General features: G+C 43.0%; 1 protein-coding gene across 1 annotated transcript in view; it reads left to right on the forward strand.

Annotated features, from left to right (window-relative positions):
* The window catches only part of LOC147709994 (major histocompatibility complex class I-related protein 1-like), a 108,915-nt gene that overhangs the window by 8,499 nt on the left and 77,159 nt on the right, over window positions 1-23,257 (forward strand). The window contains exon 3 of the mRNA XM_086919302.1: window positions 21,021-21,218. Coding sequence (XP_086775428.1) covers window positions 21,021-21,218 — 198 coding nt within the window. The remainder of the gene's footprint in view (window positions 1-21,020; window positions 21,219-23,257) is intronic.

Genomic DNA, 23,257 nt, shown 5'->3' on the forward strand with positions numbered 1-23,257 from the left:
CAATTAATTAAAAATGAATACTAATAAATACATTTACATATTTAATTAAATATAATTAAATTACTTCCCACCCTATTCCCCTATAAACCCACAACCCGCTACAGAATTAAATTACGCAAAAATAAAAAAATCTAAATTCATTAAATAAAATAAATTATAACATAAATACACACTTTGCACACATATAATAACAGAAAAACACTATCAAAAATTCGATATTATTAAAAATTCGATAATTTTAATAACCTATATTATATACTTCGATATTTTAACTTTCTATATTTTTAACATTCAATATAACATTACTTACCTTAAAAACGATATTTTTGATGTCTATATTCTGTTCATTCGATATTTTGTCCATTCTATATTTTAAACTCGATATTATGTCCATTGGATATTTTTTACTCAATATTTTGACTGTTTACCCTCAAGAACATCACATGATTGAGTTGGACAACGTTGCACCGTCTGGCGATCCCATTAGGGAAATTGTGGTGAAGCCCCCCAAAGCTAAGACGTATCTGAAAAAACCCCAATCAGAGTGGGGTTTCCTTCACTGAAAACCTGTCCAAGTTTTCCCCCCCAAAGCTTCATGTCAAACATGAAACGCAGTCATCATAGCTAAGGGTAGATCGATAAGGTCCCGCCTGCCGTAAAGGATATGGAGAGAACTAGCCTGACCCAGAGGACAGATCTGGACTGTCTCAGTCATTTCTGTAAAGCAAAATATATATGTCTCGACCAGATGGACTGCCAAGAGCACATCGGAAACTCTGCCTAATCCAGGCCGACCCTGCAGCATTTGGCCATTGCTACTCCAGGTACCCCACGTCCCTACAAATTAGAGTGTACAAATTAGAGTGTACGAAGCAGCGTGTTTCTCACAGAATCCCTAAGGCGTTTTATAAAGGTACTGAAAGAAAATATACATTTTGGGGGAGACACCATTAAACATGATCACTCTGCCTTTGTGTGTGATGCGGCTTGAGGGCACCATCTACTGGTATCTCATTTGGAGTTGTAATGCAAACCAACCGCACCAGCTCAAGTCGCCCAGTGAAGATGCCAAGGTACCTAAAGACTGTGGCTTCAGTCCTACGTACACTCAAACATCATGCTGCAGAAGGCTCGCCCCTGAACTTTGTAAAGTATTGACTTTGGCCATATCACTTGGAGATCCGAAAATATCCCAACATGTCACAAATGTGAACAACATAGTGCCCTGATTGGGCCAGGCTTGCAAAATAGAGAAGTAAATCCTCTGTGGGTAATTGGTCTAATAGTAAACTGTTAACTTGCACCCTTGCCAGCTGCCTCTCAGAGGAGCCTTGCATATGCCAGGATCATGGGGAAATGTTCATTCTCTGGAGGGCATCAAACAAGTAGATTGATTCTGATGGATACTTCTAACTGCAGATTCCTCAACTTTGGACTATCCTCAGGTGCCAGACCGGATCCAGAAGATTTTCAATGGCATTGTTCCCACACAACAGGCCCTTTAAAGAAGTGATGATGGAGCCACATTTAAGTGCCACCCCTGTGCATTGGCGTCAGTTCTTTTCTCTCCATGCCTTCATACAAAAATCCAAAGTTTGCACACAGCTTTATTTTTCATCAGTTGATGAGCTTTTGGTTAACAAAACTCTCATTTTCCCAGTGTGTATGGCAATCATTTCCCCTCTAAGAATTACAAGGTGTAAGCCTTGCATGGTCTTTTACAATACAATGTCTGTGACAGCCCCCCACAAGGTGTGCCTCATGGAGTTTGGTTACAGGGCATGACTCCAAGTCCCGCAAGGAGTGTAGCCATATAAATCTAAAACATAATATCACTCGATACATGAAAGAAGTCATGGCAGCCTGCTCGAAGTAGAAGGTGCAGACCTGTTCTTGCTTTAAGGACCGTTTCCTGCAATAAGTCTAGATTGTGTCCAAGTCTTATGTAAGTTGAAGCGGAAGCACCAGAAGGCTAAATGGGACTCAGCCCAGTCCCACTACTCTGAGCCTGAGAAGTCTCAAGGACATGAGGTTGCTTCTCGGTCTGTTTCCCAGTCCCGTAAAATAGCCACTTCCACAGGTGATCCTGATGCACTCCAAGTTTTCGGGGTCATCAGCGACAGCGTAACAGATTGGGGCCATTAAAGTGGCCATGTTCCTTTTCTTTTTCTGGCTTCTTCTAGTAGATCCCTGGAGGCCTCCTGTTGGGTTATACCACCGGCAGACCGTCCTTCTGCACCACCCATGCTTCCTACACCCATCTCAGGTTCCGCTCTAACACCAGAACAGGCATCCATTGCAGACACAAAATGCACACTGGTCCATTTGACATTGACTCAGGTCCTAATGCCTCCAGCAACCAGAGGACGACCCGGCCCCAGTAGTTCTTTCTGACTCTGAGCTGAATCTGTTTTTACCCTGATTGAGGTCAAGTCCTGTGGTCGTGTCACCCAGTTCTAGGCCAATCCAGTTCTAAAATTTCTTTGCCTTAAAATGTTTTATGTCTTTGCCTCAGAGCTGCATTCCCAACATTTTCTCATTAGGACTCTGTTCAGAGTCAACCAGCTTTTGGAGATGACAACTGAGATGAGGGCTGTTCCCTCACCGCCCACTATGATAATGCAATTTATACATGGACTTTTAGGAGGCCATTGGTGTGAACTTTACTTGGCACATCAACAGAAGAGTGCTTTGTTTGATTAAGTAATGTGATGAGCAGTGGAACTATGGAAGTCAAAAATAATGTACCAATGTAAGTTTAGCATCCTGGACAAACTTCATCTGAACCTTTAAATCCTTAAACCTTCAGTGAAGCCCTGATTGACACCCTAATGGCACCTGATCTCAGCCTTGTTACTGTTAACCAGTGAACAGGCAGATTGCCATGCACCTCATGCCGGCACCAGGTAACTCGTACTTCTTGAGGCATAACCCTACCCTGGAAGGTCTGATGGTTCAGACTTCCCACATCAGGGTGAGCACCTATTTTTTCCCCCCTGAGTTTCCCCCAAGGCTGATTGTCGAAGATGATCGAAGCATTCGGGATACTGATGTTTATTTCAGCCAGCCTCGCCCTACGGTCAGTCAACTTGTCAGCTTTAGCCAGAGGCTTGCTGGGGAGATATTACCACACTTTATGTGTCTAGTGGGTTGGTGAAAGTGTATGCGGCTGTTCAAGTATTCTGGTCCTGTGTTGTGTAGGGCTTTCTATGAGGGCGTGAGAAATTTGAATTGGGTACGCTTGTGAATGGGGAGCCAGTGAAGCTTCCTGAGGCGTGATGTGATGTGTATGTGACATGGGAGGTCGAATAGAAGTCTTACAATGGCATTCTGGATAGTCTACAATCTGTGTAGAAGTTGTTTGACGATTCCGACGTAAAAGTGTTGTTGTAGTCCAGCCTGCTCATGATGAGTATTTGCTTGACGGTCCTTCTGGTGTTCTGGGGCAACCATTTGAAAATATTTCACAACATAAATGGTAAACAGACAAAATATCGAGTCCAAAATATCGATTGGACATAATATCGAGTTTTAAATATAGATTGGACAAAATATCGAATGGACAGAATGTAGACAGCAAAAATATAGTTTTTAAGGTGAGTAATGAAATATCGAAAGTAAAAAATATAGAAAGTTAAAATATCGAAGTATATATTATAGATTGTTAAAATTATCGATTTTCTAATAATATCAAATTTTTTATAGTGTTTTTTATGTTATTATATGTGTGAAAAGTGTGTATTTATGTTATAAATAATTTAAAAATAATGAATTTTGTGTTTTTTAATTTTTGCGTAATTTAATTCTGTAGCGGGCTGTGGGTTTATAGGGGAATAGGGTGGGAAGTAATTTAATTATAATTAATTAAATATGTAAATTTATTTATTTTTAATAATTTTTAATTAATTGTTATTTAATTTATATTTGGTAATTAATTAAATAATAATTGGCAATTAATTTTAATTAATTGATTAATCGCTAATTATGATAATTTTACTAATTTATTTTCGGTAGTGGGTTGTGGGTTTATAGGGGAATAGGGTGGGAAGTAATTTAATTATAATTAATTAAATATGTAAAATTAATAAATTGTATTTATTTAGAATTAATTGTTAATTAAGTTTTTATGTGTAAATGATAACATTTTATTTTGCCAATTAATTTAATTTAATTGAATAATTGCTAATTATGTTAATTTTACTAATGTATTTTCTGTAGCGGGTTGTGGGTTTATAGGGGAACAGGGTGGGAAGTAATTGATTTATAATTAATAAAATAATAAAAATTATTTAATTGTATTTAATTAGAATTAATTGTTGATTAATTTCTAATTGTCAAATAATTATTTGGTAATTTGTAATTAACTTTTATTAATAGGTAATTATTTGTAATAATTAATGTTAAATACTCATTAATAATATCGAATTTTTGTTTTTCTGTTATTATATGTGTGCAAAGTGTGTATTTATGTTATAATTTATTTTATTTAATGAATTTTGTGGTTTTTCATTTTTGCGTAATTTAATTCTGTAGCGGGCTGTGGGTTTATAGGGGAATAGGGTGGGAAGTAATTTAATTATAATTAATTAAATATGTAAATTAATTTATTTTTAATAATTTTTAATTAATTGTTATTTAATTTATATTTGGTAATTAATTAAATATTAATTGGCAATTAATTTTAATTAATTGATTAATCGCTAATTATGGTAATTTTACTAATTTATTTTCGGTAGCGGGATGTGGGTTTATAGGGGAATAGGGTGGGAAGTAATTTAATTATAATTAATTAAATATGTAAAATTGATAAATTGTATTTATTTAGAATTAATTGTTAATTAAGTTTTTATGTGTAAATGATAACATTTCATTTTGCCAATTAATTTAATTTAATTGAATAATTGCTAATTATGTTAATTTTACTAATGTATTTTCTGTAGCGGGTTGTGGGTTTATAGGGGAATAGGGTGGGAAGTAATTTATTTATAATTAATAAAATAATAAAAATTATTTAATTGTATTTAATTAGAATTATTGTTCATTAATTTCTAATTGTCAAATAATGATTTGGTAATTTGTAATCAATTTTTATTAATAGGTAATTATTTGTAATAATTAATGTTAAATACTCATTTTAATAGGTTAATTATTAAATTATATTAAATTGGTAATAACTTTTAATACATTTTTTATAGATATTTTTTTTTTATAAATAATATATGAAGTATTTACTTTCCCTACTGTTGCACTCTTGGGAGTGGGAATAGTAATTTTTACCCCTACGCTATCCAATGCTTTCCCTACAGTTGCACCCACTGGAGTGGGAATAGTAATTTTTACCCCTACCCTACCTATCCAATGCTTTCCCTACTGTTGCACCCACTGGAGTGGGAATAGTAATTTGTACCCCTACGCTATCCAACGCTTTCCCTACTGTTGCACCCACTGGAGTGGGAGTAGTAATTTTTACCCCTACGCTATCCAATGCTTTCCCTACTGTTGCACCCACTGGAGTGGGAGTAGTAATTTTTACCCCTACGCTATCCAACGCTTTCCCTACTGTTGTAACCACTGGAGTGGGAATAGTACATTTTACCCCTACGCTATCCAACGCTTTCCCTACTGTTGCACCCACTGGAGTGGGAATAGTATTTTTAACCCCTCCGCTATCCAACGCTTTCCCTACTGTTCCACTCTTTGGAGTTGGAATAGTAATGTTTACTCCTACGCTATCCAACGCTTTGTCTACTGTTGCACCCACTGGAGTGGGAATAGTATTTTTTATAATTCTGCTATCATATGGTAATAATATTGGATATTATTTAATTATATAATGTTACTATATATATATATGTTTTAACAAATATGATTGTAAATGTTTTTTTTAAATAATTTTCATTAATTATTTAATTATAAGTTAATTTAATTATTTTTAAGTATATTTTAGTAATAATTTTTAATATTAATTTAATTTAACACTGTTTTTAATAAAGTCGATATTTTTATAAACTATATATTTGTAAACAATATTTTGTACTCAATATTTTTGTACTTACCTGTTTGTAGATACAAACTCGATATTATGTCTGTCGATATTTTTTCCTCGATTTTCTTGCTAGTCGATATTCTGTCCCTCGATATTATTTCAGTGATCCAACATAAATAGGATGTGGAAGCAGGAGGTGATCACTGTGTTGACTTGAGCCATCATGTTGAGCTTGCAGTCTAAGATGATCCCTAGATTCCTTGCGTGGTCTGTGAGTGTGGATGTTGGTTCTTAGCTCTGACAGCCACTAGGAGGAGTCACATGGTGGGGTCTTGTTGCTGAAGACCAGTCCTTCAGTCTTGTCAGAGTTGAGTTTTAGGCAGTTGATTTGCATCCAGTCTGCTACTATGATCATACAGTTGGTGAAGTTGGTTCTGGTGATGATTGTTTTGTAAGGGAGAGGATGAGTTAGGGGTCATTGGCGTAGGAGATGATGGTGAGGTTTTGTTGGCAGATGACATTGGTGAGTGTTGTCATGAGGATGATGAACCTTTGTTGCTCCACAGCGCCGAGACACCTTCGGGTATTTGTCGCGCTATAAAAGTTGCGTAAATAAATAAATAAATAAATGTATATGTTGAAAAGAGTGGGTCTGGGGGTTGATCCTTGTGGGACTCCGTATGTCAGTTTTTTGGTCTCTGATGTGAAGGATGGCAGCCTAACCCTTTGCTTTCTTCTCTCCCAGTGAGGAAGGAACAGATTACTTTGAGAGCATATCCTTGCATGCCAATCTCATGGACGTTTCTTCTTCTTCGATGTTACGAGAGACAGTGTCAAAGGCCATGGATAGGTCAAGCAGGATGAGGGCGGCTGTTTTTCCTTGGTCCAGAATGATTTGAATGTCCTTAGTGGCCAGGATGAGTGCTGTTTTGGTGCTGTGTTTCTTTTTGAATACTGATGGAATGCTGTCTAGAAGATGGTGAAGTTCGATGTGGGTTGTGAGTTGCTTGCTAATGGCCTTATCATTCATTTTGACTGGATATGGGAGCAGGGAGATTGATCAGAAGTTGGTCAGTTGATTGCGGCCAGCTGTGGGCTTCTTCAGAATAGTGTTGATTTCTGCAAGTTTCCATTCATCCGGGAAAGTGGCAGACGTGATGGAGGTGTTGATGTGGACCAGGGTAGTGCTGATTGGTGATGTTTCCACAGTTTAGATGTGGTGTGGACATAGATCCATTGGGGACCCTTAGTGGATGGTCGGCATGACTGTGTCCGTCAATTCTGGTGAGACTTGTCCATTCGGTTAGGTTGCTGCCTTGGTTGGTGGTGGATAGGTTAGAGATAAGTTCTCTGGGGTTGGGTTGATGGGCAAAGTTGCTGTAGATGTTTGCGAATTCGCTGTGGAAAAGTTGGTTAGGTTGTTGCAGAATTGTTGGGAGGCAGTTATGATGTTGACAGTGGCTGAGGGCAAGGTGAAATACTTGACCATCGTGAAGATCTCCATGGAGCTTCCTTCGATGCTGTCCACTAGTGCTTTTTAGGGTTCGCCTGCTGATGCGCTTCTGCGCATTGCTGGCGAAGCTCTATTATGGCTTATCGAGAGTTTAACTACTGGCGATTCACTGGCGATTCCTTGCAGTGCATGTGCTTTTTAGGTCATTGCGCAAGCGCAAGCTCTAAAAAGCGCGTGTACAATGCCACCAGCCGCCTGCCTGCCTCGCATTACCACATCAAAGGCAGCCCAGCCTCCCTCCCACAACTTCTCTAATTATTCACGGCCGGCCGGCCTTACTTTCAGTTTCACCTCCCCCCATGGCCGTGTCTCCTTAGCGTTTCACACGATTTGTGTTTTATAATATAAGCTGCTTTTCACTTGTTAAATAATTGAATTTGATTTACTTTTGAAAGAGATGTGCAGAAGGAGATGTGCAGAGTATCTATGTGTAATCCTATGCCATACACAAACGCGAGGTTGAACTGCTTTATTTTTGTGACTACCTCCTCGTGAGGCTCAAAGGGGAGTCCCCGGATTGGCTGCGCGCGTGTTTTGTGTGGAGGTGTTCTCTTCAAAACATGGCGGTGCTCCTATCACGGGTTCTAAGCAGGCGGGATTGTTTGTCTGCCACTTGCTCGAAGAATTCTTTGGTAGAGCACAGCTGCTGGACCAGAAACTAACATACTCTGAAAGGTTTCTCAGTTTGAGCACATGAGCCGTCTGCCGTCATCTGCGTCAGTGTGTGCTCCCTCGCCCTTCAGTTCAAGCCCTCTAATCTCCCTCTGCACCCCTCGTTCTTCCCAACCAGCGAGTGAGTGCACGTCACTGTCGTTGTTTTGCTTCATTATGTCTTTCTTTTCCTTCGCCTAAAACACAAACTGCTGACTGCCAGCTTCTTTTCCGCCCTCCTCGCTACAGTGTCTGCGCGGAACAAGGGCTTCATTGTGCGTGTTGGTCTGGATGTAGCATTGGGCTCCCAGCGCCACGTTTCTCTTATAATAATTTCATTGTAAAATCGGAACTGGGACGTCGGTTTGGAAAAAAATAATTGGCTGCTATTGAAAACAGCATTTTCCTTGCGAAAAGTTCGAGTGTGTACTCGTATTGAAGGTTTCTAACTGAGCAGCGTCAGGAAGTTAGTTATAGATACAAAGCAACGCACTGCAAAAAGTCTGCATGCGCGCCAGTCACACCGGTTGGACGGTCACGAGACCCACCTTCACCCCTTATGGAACTCTTCCATTTATTGTGTATGTGTGTGTGTATATATAATATGTATGTATATTTTAATGATGTGTCCACATTTTGTACTATTCCTATGTCTGTTTGTCCGGGTTTTTTTGGTTCTGAAAGCTTGTCACCCGAAGCATCTTTCTTTCATGTTTGAAAAAACAGCCCAAAACACTCCTAGCACATGGCTATACATACTACAGGTTTTCAGAGCACCACCAAGTAATAAAACTTGACAAGCTGCTTCCAACGCAACATAACATCGCACTGCGCAACTTTTTCTTTGTATACACAACCCCACACAAGAAGCATGCATATGTGCCAAATCACCAACACCTCTGTATTATTGAAAGGTAATACCTTACAAGCTATTCGTGCTGCCATTGTAAAAAATAAATACACTAAAAATTGGGCGTCTTACTGGCGTCAGCACCACGCATTCATTAAGCACAGAGCTGAACGCCACGCGTTCATTAGACTTGAAAATCGAGGCTGCTAAACTGCAAGTCTCTGACTTTTTTATCCAGTCATGTGTACCTCTGCCATGTGTTCTTTCAGGCCTTTTGTCGCCAGTTGGTTCCTAGTCACCCACCTGGGGTTGCTTGAGTTTTTCCTCCTGTACATCACGTACATACAAAACATGTTGCATTACAAATGCTATAGGTGTCACATTTGAAAAAGTTAAGAGTATTGGTATTGTAAATGACAAAGCTATTAATTTTGCTATTTTCAAGACCAACACATAAAAAAAGTGTCATTTACAAAATCAATAACTCCAACTTTTCTAATGCGAGACCTATTGCATTTCCAATGCTTGTTTTTCTTGGTGTCTCTTACTTGCTGGTGGTAGCTTTTGAGTGCATCCATGTAGGTTGTTCTGTCGGTGGTATTGTGGGTGACTCTCCATTTCCTTTTTAGCTGTTTACATTGTCGTTTGGTGTCTCTTTGGTCTTCTCTGCACCAGCTGGCCTGGTTGTTTGAATTGCTAGGCTTGTTGGGATCGATGGGCGTGAGGGAGTCCACTTAGTTCTTTATCTTCTAAGGAAGAGGTGTAGCGCAGCCGCCAGGGCAACTGACTCCGGAACCCGGGGGCTCACGGTTTGATCGCCGGTGGCAGGTTAGCCCAGCACCATGCCACTCTGGGCAATAGCTTGCTTAATTTTCCCGATGACCCCCTGTGCTTTGACACCTTCGGGTAATTGTTCGCACTTTACAAATACTGGATTTTTTATTTACTTACATCTAGTTGTTGATGTCCTTGTCAAGGTTGTCTGTGGGGCTGGATTGATCGGTGCTGAGGGCGCTGAGCAGCCTGCTTCTATGATTTTGTTCCAGTGGCACCTTGAAATGCTGAGCCTGATCGGAGTGTTAGCCTGTGGTGTGTTGCTTTGGAAGTGGATGATTGAGTGGTTAGAGGCGGCAGACCCGAGAGCAGAGAACGGCCCGGGACCAGGGTTCGATTCCCGGCGCGGCAGGTTTCTGGACCAGGGTCAGCGGACTCGATAATTCTCTCGCCTCGGTGCCCACTCTGATCAGCGATCACACTCGGCAACTCTGGGCATTAGCTTGCCTCATCTTCACTAACGGCCCCACCAGACCGCCGGGGATGCCTGGTCTCACCCTGGAGATACCCATTAAGGGACCATCTCTCAGGGAAGCCAGGAAGGGTTTCGCAGCGGTCGAAGCGCCTTGGGACCCTCCGGGTAAGTAGTGCGCTATATAAATGCCTATACATTTACATACATTTACATACATACATGTGAGCAGCGTGAAGGAGTTGTATTTGACACTGTCGCTTGTGATGAAGATAGGGATCAGTGTTTGTCCTGCGGTGTGTGTAGATTCTGAGACAAGCTGGGTCAGTCCGATGTTGCTCAAGCTTTTGAGGAGTGCTTCCAGTTGAAAGCTGAAGTACTTAGAGGAGAATGTAGTCTCTGGAGTCGATGGTCAGCGGGGCGACAACGGAATTTGCAGCTTGAAATGCAGGTGTTCAATGAATGGGATAGTGTTCTCAGGGGATGTTGTGCATTTGATGGATTCCTTATATACCGAGTCTCCTCCTGGTTTGTGAATGCGGTCCTGTCGAGCGATCTTGTTGCCCGCTGGGATTGCCGTGGTGATATCTGGAGATGATGAGGGGTTGAGCCAAGTCTGTATGATAAAGAGGATGTTGGATGTGTCGCTGCCCAGCAGTTCCAATATTTCAGTTGCATGTTTGCTGAGTGATCATGCGTTGAGTTGCATGCGAGTGGGTGTTGACATGTGCGTTTGCTGCGTCTTGTGTTGTACAGTGGGGCTATTGGAGGCATTGTTGGTGCCTGTGTGGCATGGGTGTTAGGAGGGGGTGTTGAAAGCATACAGTGACCCAATTACTGCAAAAAGATGGCTTACAAATGCTTGACCCAACTGCTTGGCATTCACATTTTTTTAGCAAACTGTGTCTGTAAGAGGTACAACTCAGCAGTGTGACCAGCCTTGGGGTTATCTGTAACTGTTGCTTCTCACAGATGGGTAGGGCAACACACACAGTAATGTAGTCCTTAACCATCCACAACGGTTCTGGGTCACATTCACGTCAGACCTTTTTAAAGATTTTCAGCATGAAACCATTTCAGCCTGCACAGACTTGCCCCATTGGAGTTGACCAAGGACAATTTCCTTCTCATCGGCTGAGACCTCTTCTTCTCAGCCTGATTTCTCATAGAGAAGTTACCTATGAACTTGCAGGAGGTCTGATATACAAGTGATTTACAGACATTGTACAAGACCCTTAATACACTAATGCTTTTGCCACCTTTAGACTCTCAGTGGTCAACTTCCCACCAGTGTTGTAAATTGTTTTTATCCTTCTGCTAAAACAGTGCAGTCATTTCTCAGTTTTATATGCTCATTCATAAATACACTGGTTGATACCATCTCTGAGGCGGACGCAAGACAATCCAGTGAATGGACCAACTAATAGTCTCTCTCTAGGTATAAATAAGCTTGCTGCAAGAAGCTACACATTCTAGAGATTTGGGCCATGTGATTGAGGTTTAACTACCTATAATGGCCCAGGTTTCCCCCCAAAGGGATACTACCTTGCCTTTCAATTGATAAACATATTTGTTTCTAAGCTGTATGCTTGGTGCACAACGCCATAGAGAAGATTGCCCTTCTCTCTCCAGGACAGAGTTCAGGAAGATCACCTCACTCGTTGCCTTCAATCATTCCCTTCAGTAGTTACCTCCTATTAGATGAGTTCATTTGGAAGAAGCCCCTCTAGTGTTTTAGCTGCAAAAGCGTTCATCACCTTTCTTGTAAGTTGAAAGAGGTTGTCTGAGTTTTCCATCAGGAAAGCCTTAAAAGCTGCCATATTCGAGTAATCTGCTAATGGTTGAAGAAAACATTCACAGAAAGTATGTACTGCCAGGAGGCCCACATAGGCAATAGTTTAGTGCTCTTTAATATATTGTAACCGAACATCTGTCAATCCGCCACAAACATTAAAGAAACTAACATACTTATTCTAAAAGATTCCTCCTTCATAACTACCTCAGCCAACAAGAAAGAAGGAACATGTCTGTCCATATCCCACTCTGCCCTTGTGGAATCGTACAAGGTTTTTCATAAGTGCATTAGCACAAAATAAGAAATTGCAAAGAGTAATGTTTATTATGTGGAGCCGAGCCAGAAATGAGGTGATGCGACTAAAGTGAGATGAACCAAGTCCAGGCCATGCTTCTATTCGACTCTTAAGCCAGCTGCGCTCGCAGAATCTCTTCTAGGATTCTGTTATAGCACATGCTCTAGTCTAAGTTTAAATTGGTCAGCTCAGAATCTGTTATGTCACCAGAGGCCAATGGGCAGTTGGGGGTCCCTTGATTACTGTAAGGGTCAGCAGGGTTGACTTCCCCGTGACCAAGTAGTAGTCCAAAGGTAATGAGGCCTAGAAAAAATCAAAGTATAGTTCTGAATCATGGTGTGGACTGTCCCATCCCTCCAATTATTAGCCATCTACTTCATAATGGGTGAAACAAAAACAAACATGCAGAGAGGGGTCTTTCACATGCACTACCTTTGCATGTGGTACTACCAGTCCTTACATACCACAAGAGTAAATAAATTTACATTCCTCATCAACCATAACAAGCAAAAAAACAAAACAATTATTTGACAACCAACTCAACTACAGTCTCATCAATGGCTCTCATCATGTGGGGTGACAGGAGGTCACTGGTTCTATATCACACAAACTCTGAGTCAAATGGAGGTCACAGAGTTGTCTATTAGCCTGTACCTAGTCTGATTGCTTCAATTTTTATGAGGTTTTCCAATGAGGGACTCAGGGCTTGGGATGGGGGAGGACAAGAAGTGGTTGTTTATTTACCCTTGTTTTGGGTCCCTTTTCATCTGGTGGATCTGACTCTGCTTGGATCAGCTGGTGTGTCTGTGTTGGGCCACTCCCTCTGGCATCAGTGCCCCTTTGGCAAATGTCCTCTCCATCCCTTTCAGCCTCAGGTCTCTCTCTGGTAAGTTTGAAGAATGAAATGTTCCTGGTGCCCTCCTCACTGGGCCATGATCATGGTGACCTGTTGCCGCACCACAGATTTTCCTTCAACAGTGCCAAAACCTTCTCCCCGGGTACTTGCCTTTGAAAAACACTTGGTCCCCTATGTGGATGTTCACTACCTGGGCTCTCCAGTGATGACTGTTTGTTTGAACTTCTTTTCCGCAGCACATCTTCCTGATCCAAGGGAGGTGGTGATTGTTAGAACCGGCTGTCTCTAGTTGGCAGAGGTATGCACTTCTGACAAATAGGGACACACCTTTTCTAGTCAGGGCAAGGGGATCACACCCTTTGATAACCCCTGCTCACCCCCTTGGTAGCTTGGCAGAGCAGACAGGCTTATCTCAGAGGCTGTGTGTTAAGCATTTATGACCACATACAGTAATAAATTGAATACACTACAAATGGACACGACACAGTAGTATTATAAAAATAAGGATTTTTATATAAGGCTTAGCACAAGACCAAATAACGACAAAAATATACCACAATCTTAATAAATACTCTTGGAAGGAAAAATAATAGTTCAAGTGTAGTTTCTTCCTAGCACAAAGTCTTTAGTATCAAAAGTAACTCTTCTTCTTTAAAACACAGTTCTTGGCAACAATGTAACCCACACTGGAGTCACACGACGTCAAGGCAAAGTTAATCCAATTGCGCAGTCAGCGTGACAGTACCAGACTGCACGTAGGTCCAGCAATGGCAGACCTGTAGACATACTTTTACCAGGCCGCTCCTGTGGGTGGCACAACATGTGCTGCAGGCCCACGAGCAGCATTTGTATTTACAAGCCCTGGCACTCCTGGTGCACTAGACTAGGGACTGACAGTAAACCAAATAAGCCAAACATGGAATTCAATCAATACAGCAATTTTACATAGGGAGCACTTGCACTGTGGCACTGATCAGCAGTGGCACAGTGCCCAAAGCATTATACTAGCAAAAACATCGTAAACAGTGGAGGCAAACAGAAAAAAATGGAGGAGAGACTCAAGCCAATGATGTGGAGTGAGTGTACTGGTGGTAGTCCCTTAAGAAATTATAGATGGACCATTCTAAAGATTGTTAATCAGAAAGAGAAATTCGTATTACTTTGTTGAGGGTTTGCATGAACCCATCTGCCTCACTGATGGATTGGGGCCAACAGGGAGTTACTTTCTTGTGCCTAACGCTCCATGCTTGTACGTAGGCCTCAAACTCTTGGCTATAAAATGGCAGGCCATTGTCAGAGCAAATTTCTTTTAGCAGCCCCCGGGTTAGTTGGTGTATTAAGACCATCATGTACCTCCTGTCCAGGAGGCACCCAAAGTCTAGACTAGCACAGATCCACAGCTGCCACGGGACTGGTTCAGTGAACACAGGGGCTGGTGGGTCTATAAGCCCTGTTACTTGACATCGGCATGAGTGGACTATGGTCTCTAGCATGTCATCGATCAACTGACATCAAACCTTGCTACTGAAGCGATTTGTTTTGTTTTTTTGTCTTATCTACCCCTTGATGCCTCGTGTGTGCCAGCTGGACCACTTCCTCAGTGAGGTTGCTAGGGATAGCAAGGTGCAGGCCTCTAAGCAGGCATCCTTCAGCATCAGTTGCCATCTTGTAGGGCACTCGATATAGTAAGGTTAACATAAGTCTGGAGAGCCAAGTACTCATTGAGGGTCTCCAATTTCCCAGCCTTTAAGGCCATTAAGGCTAATTGAAGGCTCTTAATGCCTTCTGTGGCTCGGCTGATCATGTCCAGTGACAGAGATAAGAGTTAGAACCGCTCCACCACATACCTTAGATAAGCTACAATGTCTTCAGCTTCAACAACTTCCTCTGGGGTTGCCTCACTTGGTTGCCTGGAGAGGTAATCTGCAGATTTATTTACTCCTAGTGTGCACTCTACTCGACAGTCCTATAGTGGAGCTGAACCATCCACTTTTCTATGCATGGCGAGGGCTTAGACAACATTCCCTTGAACATGGGTACTAATGGTCTGTGGTCAGTGGTCACAGCCAAAGTGGTGTCCATAGACAAAGATGAAAGTGGCGACAGGCCCAGCGGATTGGGATACATTTAGGAGTACATTCGCTCAGTCACCGCCAGGGATCGGCTGACATAGGCCACGGGTGCTAAGTCTCTGTAGGATTGCTGTTGTGATAGAATGAGACCTAGGCCAGTCGGGCTGGCATCAACTGTGTTGTGGGCCTTGAGGCGTTGAGGTATAACGTGGTGGTCGATCTTTTGTTGCTTGGAAGGCCATGACTTTGTCTTCACCCAGTTCCCATAGGGTTGCAGACTTGGTGTGCTTCCTTAACAGTTGCATCCGATAGTGTAGCCGTCACGACCACAGTAATTGACCATACCTAGGAAGCGTCTCACTTCCAAGAATTTAGACGATGCTGGGGCACCCTTAACATCCTTTGCAAGGTCGGGGGCTACGCCATTGGCTGAGAATGTAAATTTGGAGCTAATCCTTTGTGTCAGAAATTCACACTTGTCTTGGTGCAACATAACTCTTGGATCCTGTGTAGTACCCCTCTGAGCATGCACTGGAGATACATAGGTTGAGGCGGCAGTAGCATCGGAACACCACATGCCAAGAATGTTGTGATGTAGCTCGGCTCGGGTGCAGGGTCAGGTTGTGACACCCTGACCTAAGATCAACTTTGGAGAACCAGTTAGTAAAGCTCAACTCCCAAATAAGATCATAGATGATGGGGTGAGTTGGCGCTCATGGTGAATCACTACATTGGGCAGCCTCATGTCAACGCAAATGCAGACTATACTCTGCTGCTTAGATTTCTTCTTCACGACAATTGGGGATACCCATGGGGTCAGCCCGGTGAGTTTTTCAGTGATCCCTGTCTTCTTCAGCTTGTGCAGCTCAGCCTTGACTTTTGACCTAATGTAAAAGGCTATTCTGCGATGTTGGTGGGCTACCAGTTGGATGGACTTGTCGATAAGCAATCGTACCATATTGTCTTTCATGAACGCAAACCCTCCAAATAAGTTCAGGAACTCAGCATGGAGGAAAGCTTGTTCTTCATTATGTGTACCAAATGTAAACTTAACATATTCCAGGGCTACATTAGTGCTGCTGCTGAGTTGCATGCCCTGTCCCTCTTTCATAATGTAAATGGTGGTATCCACCCTTGCACTGCCAAACAAGATCTGGGTCTTGAACCTTTTAAGCATAGGCAGGAGTCGGGTTTGTCCCTACGCGAAGACTCAGATCTTCGCCTGGATCAGTGGGTGCTGTTTTGGTAGGGCCTTGTACATGTCCACCGACATGGAAGCCCCTGTGTCGATGGCAGCTTTGACAGAGTTGTCCCCTACATGTATGCAGTATTGTGACAGTGATCAATGTGTGGCTGTGGCAGTGCAGACTGTGAATAGGGTGTGTAGTACGTGCTCAGTGGATTTGTCATAAATGTCGTCCTGATCCCTCCCCTTCTGTGAGAGTAAAACGGCCTCCTTGGATTTTTTCCAACTGAATTTTATTTATTTGAAACGTTTATACAGCACGAACAAGACCCATACGAGTATCAGAGAGCTGTACAGAATTGCCGAAAACAAGGGTAACCAAAACACAACAGGACAGTGGTTGACGTTACAATAAACGGGGGAAACAGATCCGGTCGTGGGTTGGGGGTATCAGCGGTGCCCTGGAGCACATTAACAATTTAACATAAAATAAATCAAAGCAATGTAATACATTAGGAATCATAATTTTGACAAAGCAAGAACATGAGAACAAGTTGATGCTCTTAACGTTTGTTCAAGAATAGCAGTTTGACAAGTTTCTTGAAAGATGCAGTGGAAGGATTGGATCTGATCTCGGGAGGCAGGGCATTCCAGATTCTTGGAGCAAGACCGGTGAAAGCACAATTGTAAGATCATTTCTTTTTTAATCTTGGCGGTTTTAAAAGTAGGGTGGATGTACTTATTATGTTCCGGCCTGAGCCCGAAAGTTCAAGCTTATTTGCCAGGTTGATCAGGGTGTTGTGATGTATGGCTTTATGGGTCAGGCAGGCTATCTTGAATCGGATTCTGGCTTGGATAGATAGCCAACTTAGTAGCAGAAGGTCAGAGGAGATGTGGCCATGCTTTTTAGAGCCCGTGATGAGTCTGGTAGCTCTGAAGCTAACTTTGGGAAGTCCAGAAAGGGTCACCAGACCATATTCCAGTTTAGAGGTAACCAAGGATTGAACCGCCGGCCTGATGTCTTTGAGGGGGGGGAGGCTTGATTTTCTTAAGGGTGTTAAGTTGAAAGTTGGCTCCCCTGATAGCTGCACTGATGTGCATCTGGAATGTTTTAAGTGTTTGTCCAAGGTGATGCCAAAACATTTGGTGGAGTCTACCACATGAGGGGTGCAGTTCAGAGCAGTGTGTTGTTGAAGTCAGTTCAGGGTAGGAGCCGAGTGATTGGGAGTGGGGGGGGGGAACGCAATCAGATGAAATTCTGTTTTGAGAGTACTTAACAGAAGATGGTTCTGGGCTAACCATTGTTGGGTTTGTGTAAGTGCAGCATTTAGCGTTTTATGTCCTCTTCAGGTACAGATGCGTGTCATCTGCATACATGTGGAACTTAATGGTAGCAAGGTTCAGAATGACAGTAAGTGGTTCCATAAAAAGGCTGAAGAGAGTGGGCGAGAGCGCGGATCCTTGAGGCACTCTGATCTTGACAGGGGTACGGGATACAAGTAAATGGTTAACATTGATCCTTTGTGTGCGGTTATGCAGGAAAGAGGCAAACCAAATTAGGACCGGGCCCGAGAGACCCAGCCTGTGTTGAAGAAAAGCAAGCAGGTATTCATGTTTGATGGTATCAAAGGCTGAGGACAGGTCCAGAAGGATCAGGAGAAAAGGGACATTTTGGTCAAGGGATCTCAAGGCATCATCTACAACGTGAGAGTTGATATTTCTCTATGTGTTTGCAAAGCTGCGAGTGGTCGCATCTTTCGAGCAGCTTAGCTGGTGTCATAAAGCTGGTGATAGTTCGGAAGTTGTTAGGATCCGACAGATCCGCGTTGGGCTTCTTAGGAATGGGAGTAACTTGCCCCACATTGAGGCAATCGGGTATCTTTCCCTGTAACAGGTATTCATGAATGATCCTGGACCAAAGAGGGAGAATGGCTGAATTGAGCTCTTTAAAAAACTTAGCAGGTAAAGGATCACTGATATGGCTGGAGGGTTTAAGGGATGCCATGTTGTGTAGAAGGTCTGACACATCTGGGAGGAGTAATGAATTCCAAGAGGCATTATTTTTGAGAGATCAGCCAAAGGGCAAGGATATTGGCGAGGATTCAGCCAGCTCAGCTGATAATGTGGATAGGTTCGGAGGCCTCTGAGTTGGGGTGACAAGTAGTAGCTCTAGCTCGATTTTTTTTGTTTTTTAGATAAGTGAACTGTGAAATCATCCCCACTAGGAAGCAAGGATACTGGAGTAGAGATTGAGGTGGAAGAATGGTTAGCTTGTTCCTTGATTATTTCAAAGAGTTTCTTGGGTCTATTTTTGGCTCCATCCAGCTGAGCCTTGAAGTGGTCTATTTTAGCCATGCAGATGTGTTTGTTGTAAGTACTTCTCACTTTCCTTAGTTGAGTGAGACTTGTGGTGGAGGGCGTTTTTCTCCAGAGCCTCTCTGTGAGTCTAAAATGAATCCGCTCATCATTTAGGGCACCATGAAACCAAGGTTTGGATTGTTTGGCTGTAATCCTTTTGAGTTGCTTCAGTGCAGTAGTATCAAAAATGTTAAACACAGTGTTAATGTAGTGATCAGAGAGATCGTCATGGTTGGTCATGTTGGGAGGGGGCTGTAGTCTATTTTTGGTGACTAAAGTTAGCAAATTGATGTTGAGGTTTCTCATATTGCGCGTCAGTTGTTTTGCTTTCAGAGGTTGGCCCTGTCTACCCAAGCCCTTTTCCAAGATGAGCAAAGGAATTTGATAATAATCCGACCAGTTACAGGGTAGGATGTCGCTTATGCTAGTTGGATGCTATTGTCTTTGGCAATGATAAAGTCGAGAGTGGCGCCCTTATTGTGGGTAGGACCCTTACAGAGCTGTGAGAGGTTAAGGTCAGAGTGGAAAGCCTTAAAGGAACAAACTAAACGATCATTTGAGTCATTCCAATGTAGGTTAAAGTCTCTGAGGAAGATGTGGCAGAGTTGGCTTAACAATTCCACATCTACACCAGTGAATTTAAAGGGAAAAGCATTGGCCGCACGGCCGTGAAAGTGACGCGCCGCAAAAGTGAAAGTGACCACAGGCGAGATGGCGCCTGTGCTCGGAAGTGCACGCCCGCGCGCATAACCGCAAGCTCTAGGCAACCACAAGCAAAAGCGTGTGGTATCATTTTCTGGAGCCACACACTAAAAGTCTTGCAGAGCAGCACATGTGCTGGCTCAGCGAGCCCTGAAAAGGGAGCGTGCTCATGACTGGTTTGGTCGGCCCACAAACAGTCAGGGCCCACAACAGTGGACAAGCCACTCCAACCCGCCCCCCACCCACCCCTGCCCACGAGCAGGACCTCCCACTCGCCCGCCCCCAACCAGGCACTTCTGCTTTCTCGCACTGCTAGAAGCAGAAAAATAAGATGGTAGCATTACCATTTGATGTTTCTGCTTCTTGCACTGCGAGAAAGCAGTAAGGCAACCCCCCTCTGCCCCAATGGAGGAGCCGCCTCTGACTGGGTTAACATGACAACTGCCTTGACTCTTAGTGCACTAATCCTTTGTTTACAAAGTTTTACTTTTAGTAAGTACTTCTCAGTGCAGCGCTATAATGTGGCCTATTAATGTCAAAGCTTCAAATGTTCTAGAAATACACATTTCTTAATTTTAAAGTGACTTCATCCTATTTCGCATGATGTTTGTTGCATGATTTACTTAGCAAACATTTTCAGGGTTCGGCTTGTGTATGAGCTCCAAGATTTGAGCCAAACCCTTGATCCGGTTCTCCCTGCAAATTTATCGGCTGTCCGCCTCTACTGACAGGTTGTCAGAGTAGCTTAGAGGAGTGCTCCTGCCTCGGTGGAATAGCGGCAGCCCCGAGTAATACATTTCCAGTGGCTAAGTCTAGTTTAGCCTTTATTTGTTTTGTTTTGAGTGTTACTGTCATTGCCAGCCATGGGTCCTCTAGCTGACTGTGGCGTAGAACTCAAGCTGCTCCTCATGGGGTCCCTGTGAAACCAAAAATGGCCTGGAGTGGTTGACGTCACGCGTTGGCAGGGATGTGGCCTGGCAGTTCAGCAGAACTGTTTCTATGTAGGCAAACGAGTGCAGATTTCCATTTCCAGTAGTGGAACAGTGTTTATTATAATTTTTTATTGAAAAACAATGCACTAGAATTATGCCTAAAACAATCACCGGAGGCTGAGATTCATTCAGACATTTACCTATCACTTTTTAGGTCGAGCTTGCCAGACAGCTTGGCTGTCTGGTTACAAAAGACATTGCGGTCTGACCCATATCATAGGGGCTTGCAGCCTGCCTATTCCAAATTTGTGACATGCTGTAGAATTGTTGTGCATACCTCTGGCATAATGATAGCATAAATGTAGAATAATGGCAGCTGCCCCTGCCAAAATGTTGCTCATTTCACACACATTGCGTCCGCATACAAAAGTCATAACACTTTAACGGAGTTTCAATAAGTTATATTGGCTAACTGCTCACCAAGCTACAACTTACAACATTATTATTAAACACATAGGCGAAACCCAATGCTTTTCCAATGCTTGTTTACTTTAACTTTGCCATTTCCCCCTTCTCAGGTCTCCATGTGCTTCAGGTGATACGGGGCTGTGAGCTCCAGGAGGACGGCTCAGGCAGCTTGTTTCATCGATTAGCTTTCGATGGACAGAACCTCACGACAGCCACAGACCCGGCATCAGACACCCAGAAACAGAAAGAGTGCATCGAGAATCTGAAGAACTTTCTGCTGATTGGAGAGGAGAGTCTGCTGAGGACAGGTGAGAGCGGTGCATGCACAGAGCAGCAGAGGCAGGAGCTGTGCATGGACAGGGCAGCAGAGGCAGGAGCTGTGCATGGACAGGGCAGCAGAGGCAGGAGCTGTGCATGGACAGGGCAGCAGAGGCAGGAGCTGTGCATGGACAGGGCAGCAGAGGAAGGAGCTGTGCATTAACAGGGCAGCAGAGGCAGGAGCTGTGCATGGACAGGGCAGCAGAGGCAGGAGCTGTGCATGGACAGGGCAGCAGAGGAAGGAGCTGTGCATTAACAGGGCAGCAGAGGCAGGAGTGTAGTGTAGTTCCTATTTTCCCAATAGGCCCTGCGCATTGGAATAACATAAACAGTAGTATAGACGTAGAAGTGCGGATCTTCCAGGTCTCTACTGACTATGCTAAACTTAATTGGGTTTGTTACCAACTAGCTCAGAGGTCACTGGAAACTTTCTTCTCTGAATAGGAAGTGATCAGCTTCCCTGGTACTTTCTATTAGGGCTTCTGACACTACACTGGCCGGTTCTCCACTGCGATCTCTGTTGCAGTCTTCACAGTTTTTTGCAAAATCATGAATTCCTTCACTCATTTCCGGCCATCAGTACTCTGATTGCAATTCTGTCAGAGAGTCCCTGATTGTTTGGTGTCTCAGACCCAACCCCATATGTGCTTCCTGTAATAGGAAACCTCTCCGTTTCATGTTTGGAATTACCCTATCCCCCACTCCAGGAATTCGAGCAAAAGGAACGGAGTTTGCATCAATTACGTATGCATTATTGAGTGGATAGTTCACGTGTAGTGCTGCACAGTCGCCTTTTACGGACGTTTTTACTGCCAGCATGGTTTCCCCGTCTATGTATTTTTCTGAACGCTTTTTTTGTGGCTACGGAAGTCGGTTTAGTAGCTCCCGCTGTGGCTGTAATAGCAAATGAATTCCCTGCAACGTGAACGCCATCACGTTGAAGACTCTGTGCGTGTATCACGTGAGTCTTTTGTAGTTCTTTCTGTAAAAGAGCTACCTGTTTCCAAAGCAGTTTATGCTTTACTGTGGCACCTGTGTCATCTTTGTAATCATTTTGAACCCAGCTCTGCAACTTATTATTGTAAGAGTTGACGCAAAAATGCGAATCGCACACGATAAGTGTCGGGAATTCACGTTCTGCATTTTCAAGTGCCATCTTTAAAGATCTGATTTCAGCTCTCTGACCCGAACAGTTTCTAACTGATTCAGTTTTTGTTATTTTTGGTCTGAATTTACCGCACAGCCAGCGACCTTTAACAATCGCACAGGCTGCATCGTAGGATTTGTTCTCTACGTTGAAGTGCTGTACAAATCTATCTGTATAGATTATACAGGCGTATTGTGGGAGAGGCAGAAGTTCGATTGGCAGAGGATATTCTTCTTCATAAGTCAAATCATTCAGTTTATTCAAGAGCGGGCCGTGATAGAATTTCACGTCTTCCGCAGCAAGAGAATCTACATACTGTATCCATTTCGGATCCAGTGACACTGTAGGCAGGTTTACTGGGCTGAATAGCACTTCGAAGGCGGATTCCACTGTGATACCAGTGATCCTTCTGCCTTTTGCTACTTCTCGTTCATTAGCTATAGCTGTTTGTACTGCTTTCTCAGTATTTTCGGTGAGACTGAATGTTTTTTCTGCTTGTGTGTACAAGTGAGATTTGTAAGCTATTGGTACCGTTTCTCCCTCACTAGAGGTCAGGTACGTGAATCCGCATCTTCCTGGGATGACTCGGATTACAAGATTGCGTGTGTTGTCACGTGTATCTAATTTTGTTTTTGCTAACATGTCTGTTTGCAATGATCTCAAAATTTCTGTGTGTTTTTGAGTCCAATTGATTTGTTTAAAATCAGCTTTAATTAGTTTGTAGAGAGGTTTCACCCTCTCCGCGTAATTTAGAATGTAAGTTCTTCCGAAATTCAGAAAACCTAGAATCGATTGTAAATTCTTCAGCGTTTTTGGTGCTTGGAGTACAGCGCACTTCTCTAAGAAGTTGTCCGCTAGGCTTTTTCCTTCACTTGATAATTC

The sequence above is a fragment of the Lissotriton vulgaris genome, chromosome 5 (genome assembly GCF_964263255.1).
Source record: "Lissotriton vulgaris chromosome 5, aLisVul1.2, whole genome shotgun sequence".
Classification (NCBI taxonomy): domain Eukaryota; kingdom Metazoa; phylum Chordata; class Amphibia; order Caudata; family Salamandridae; genus Lissotriton; species Lissotriton vulgaris.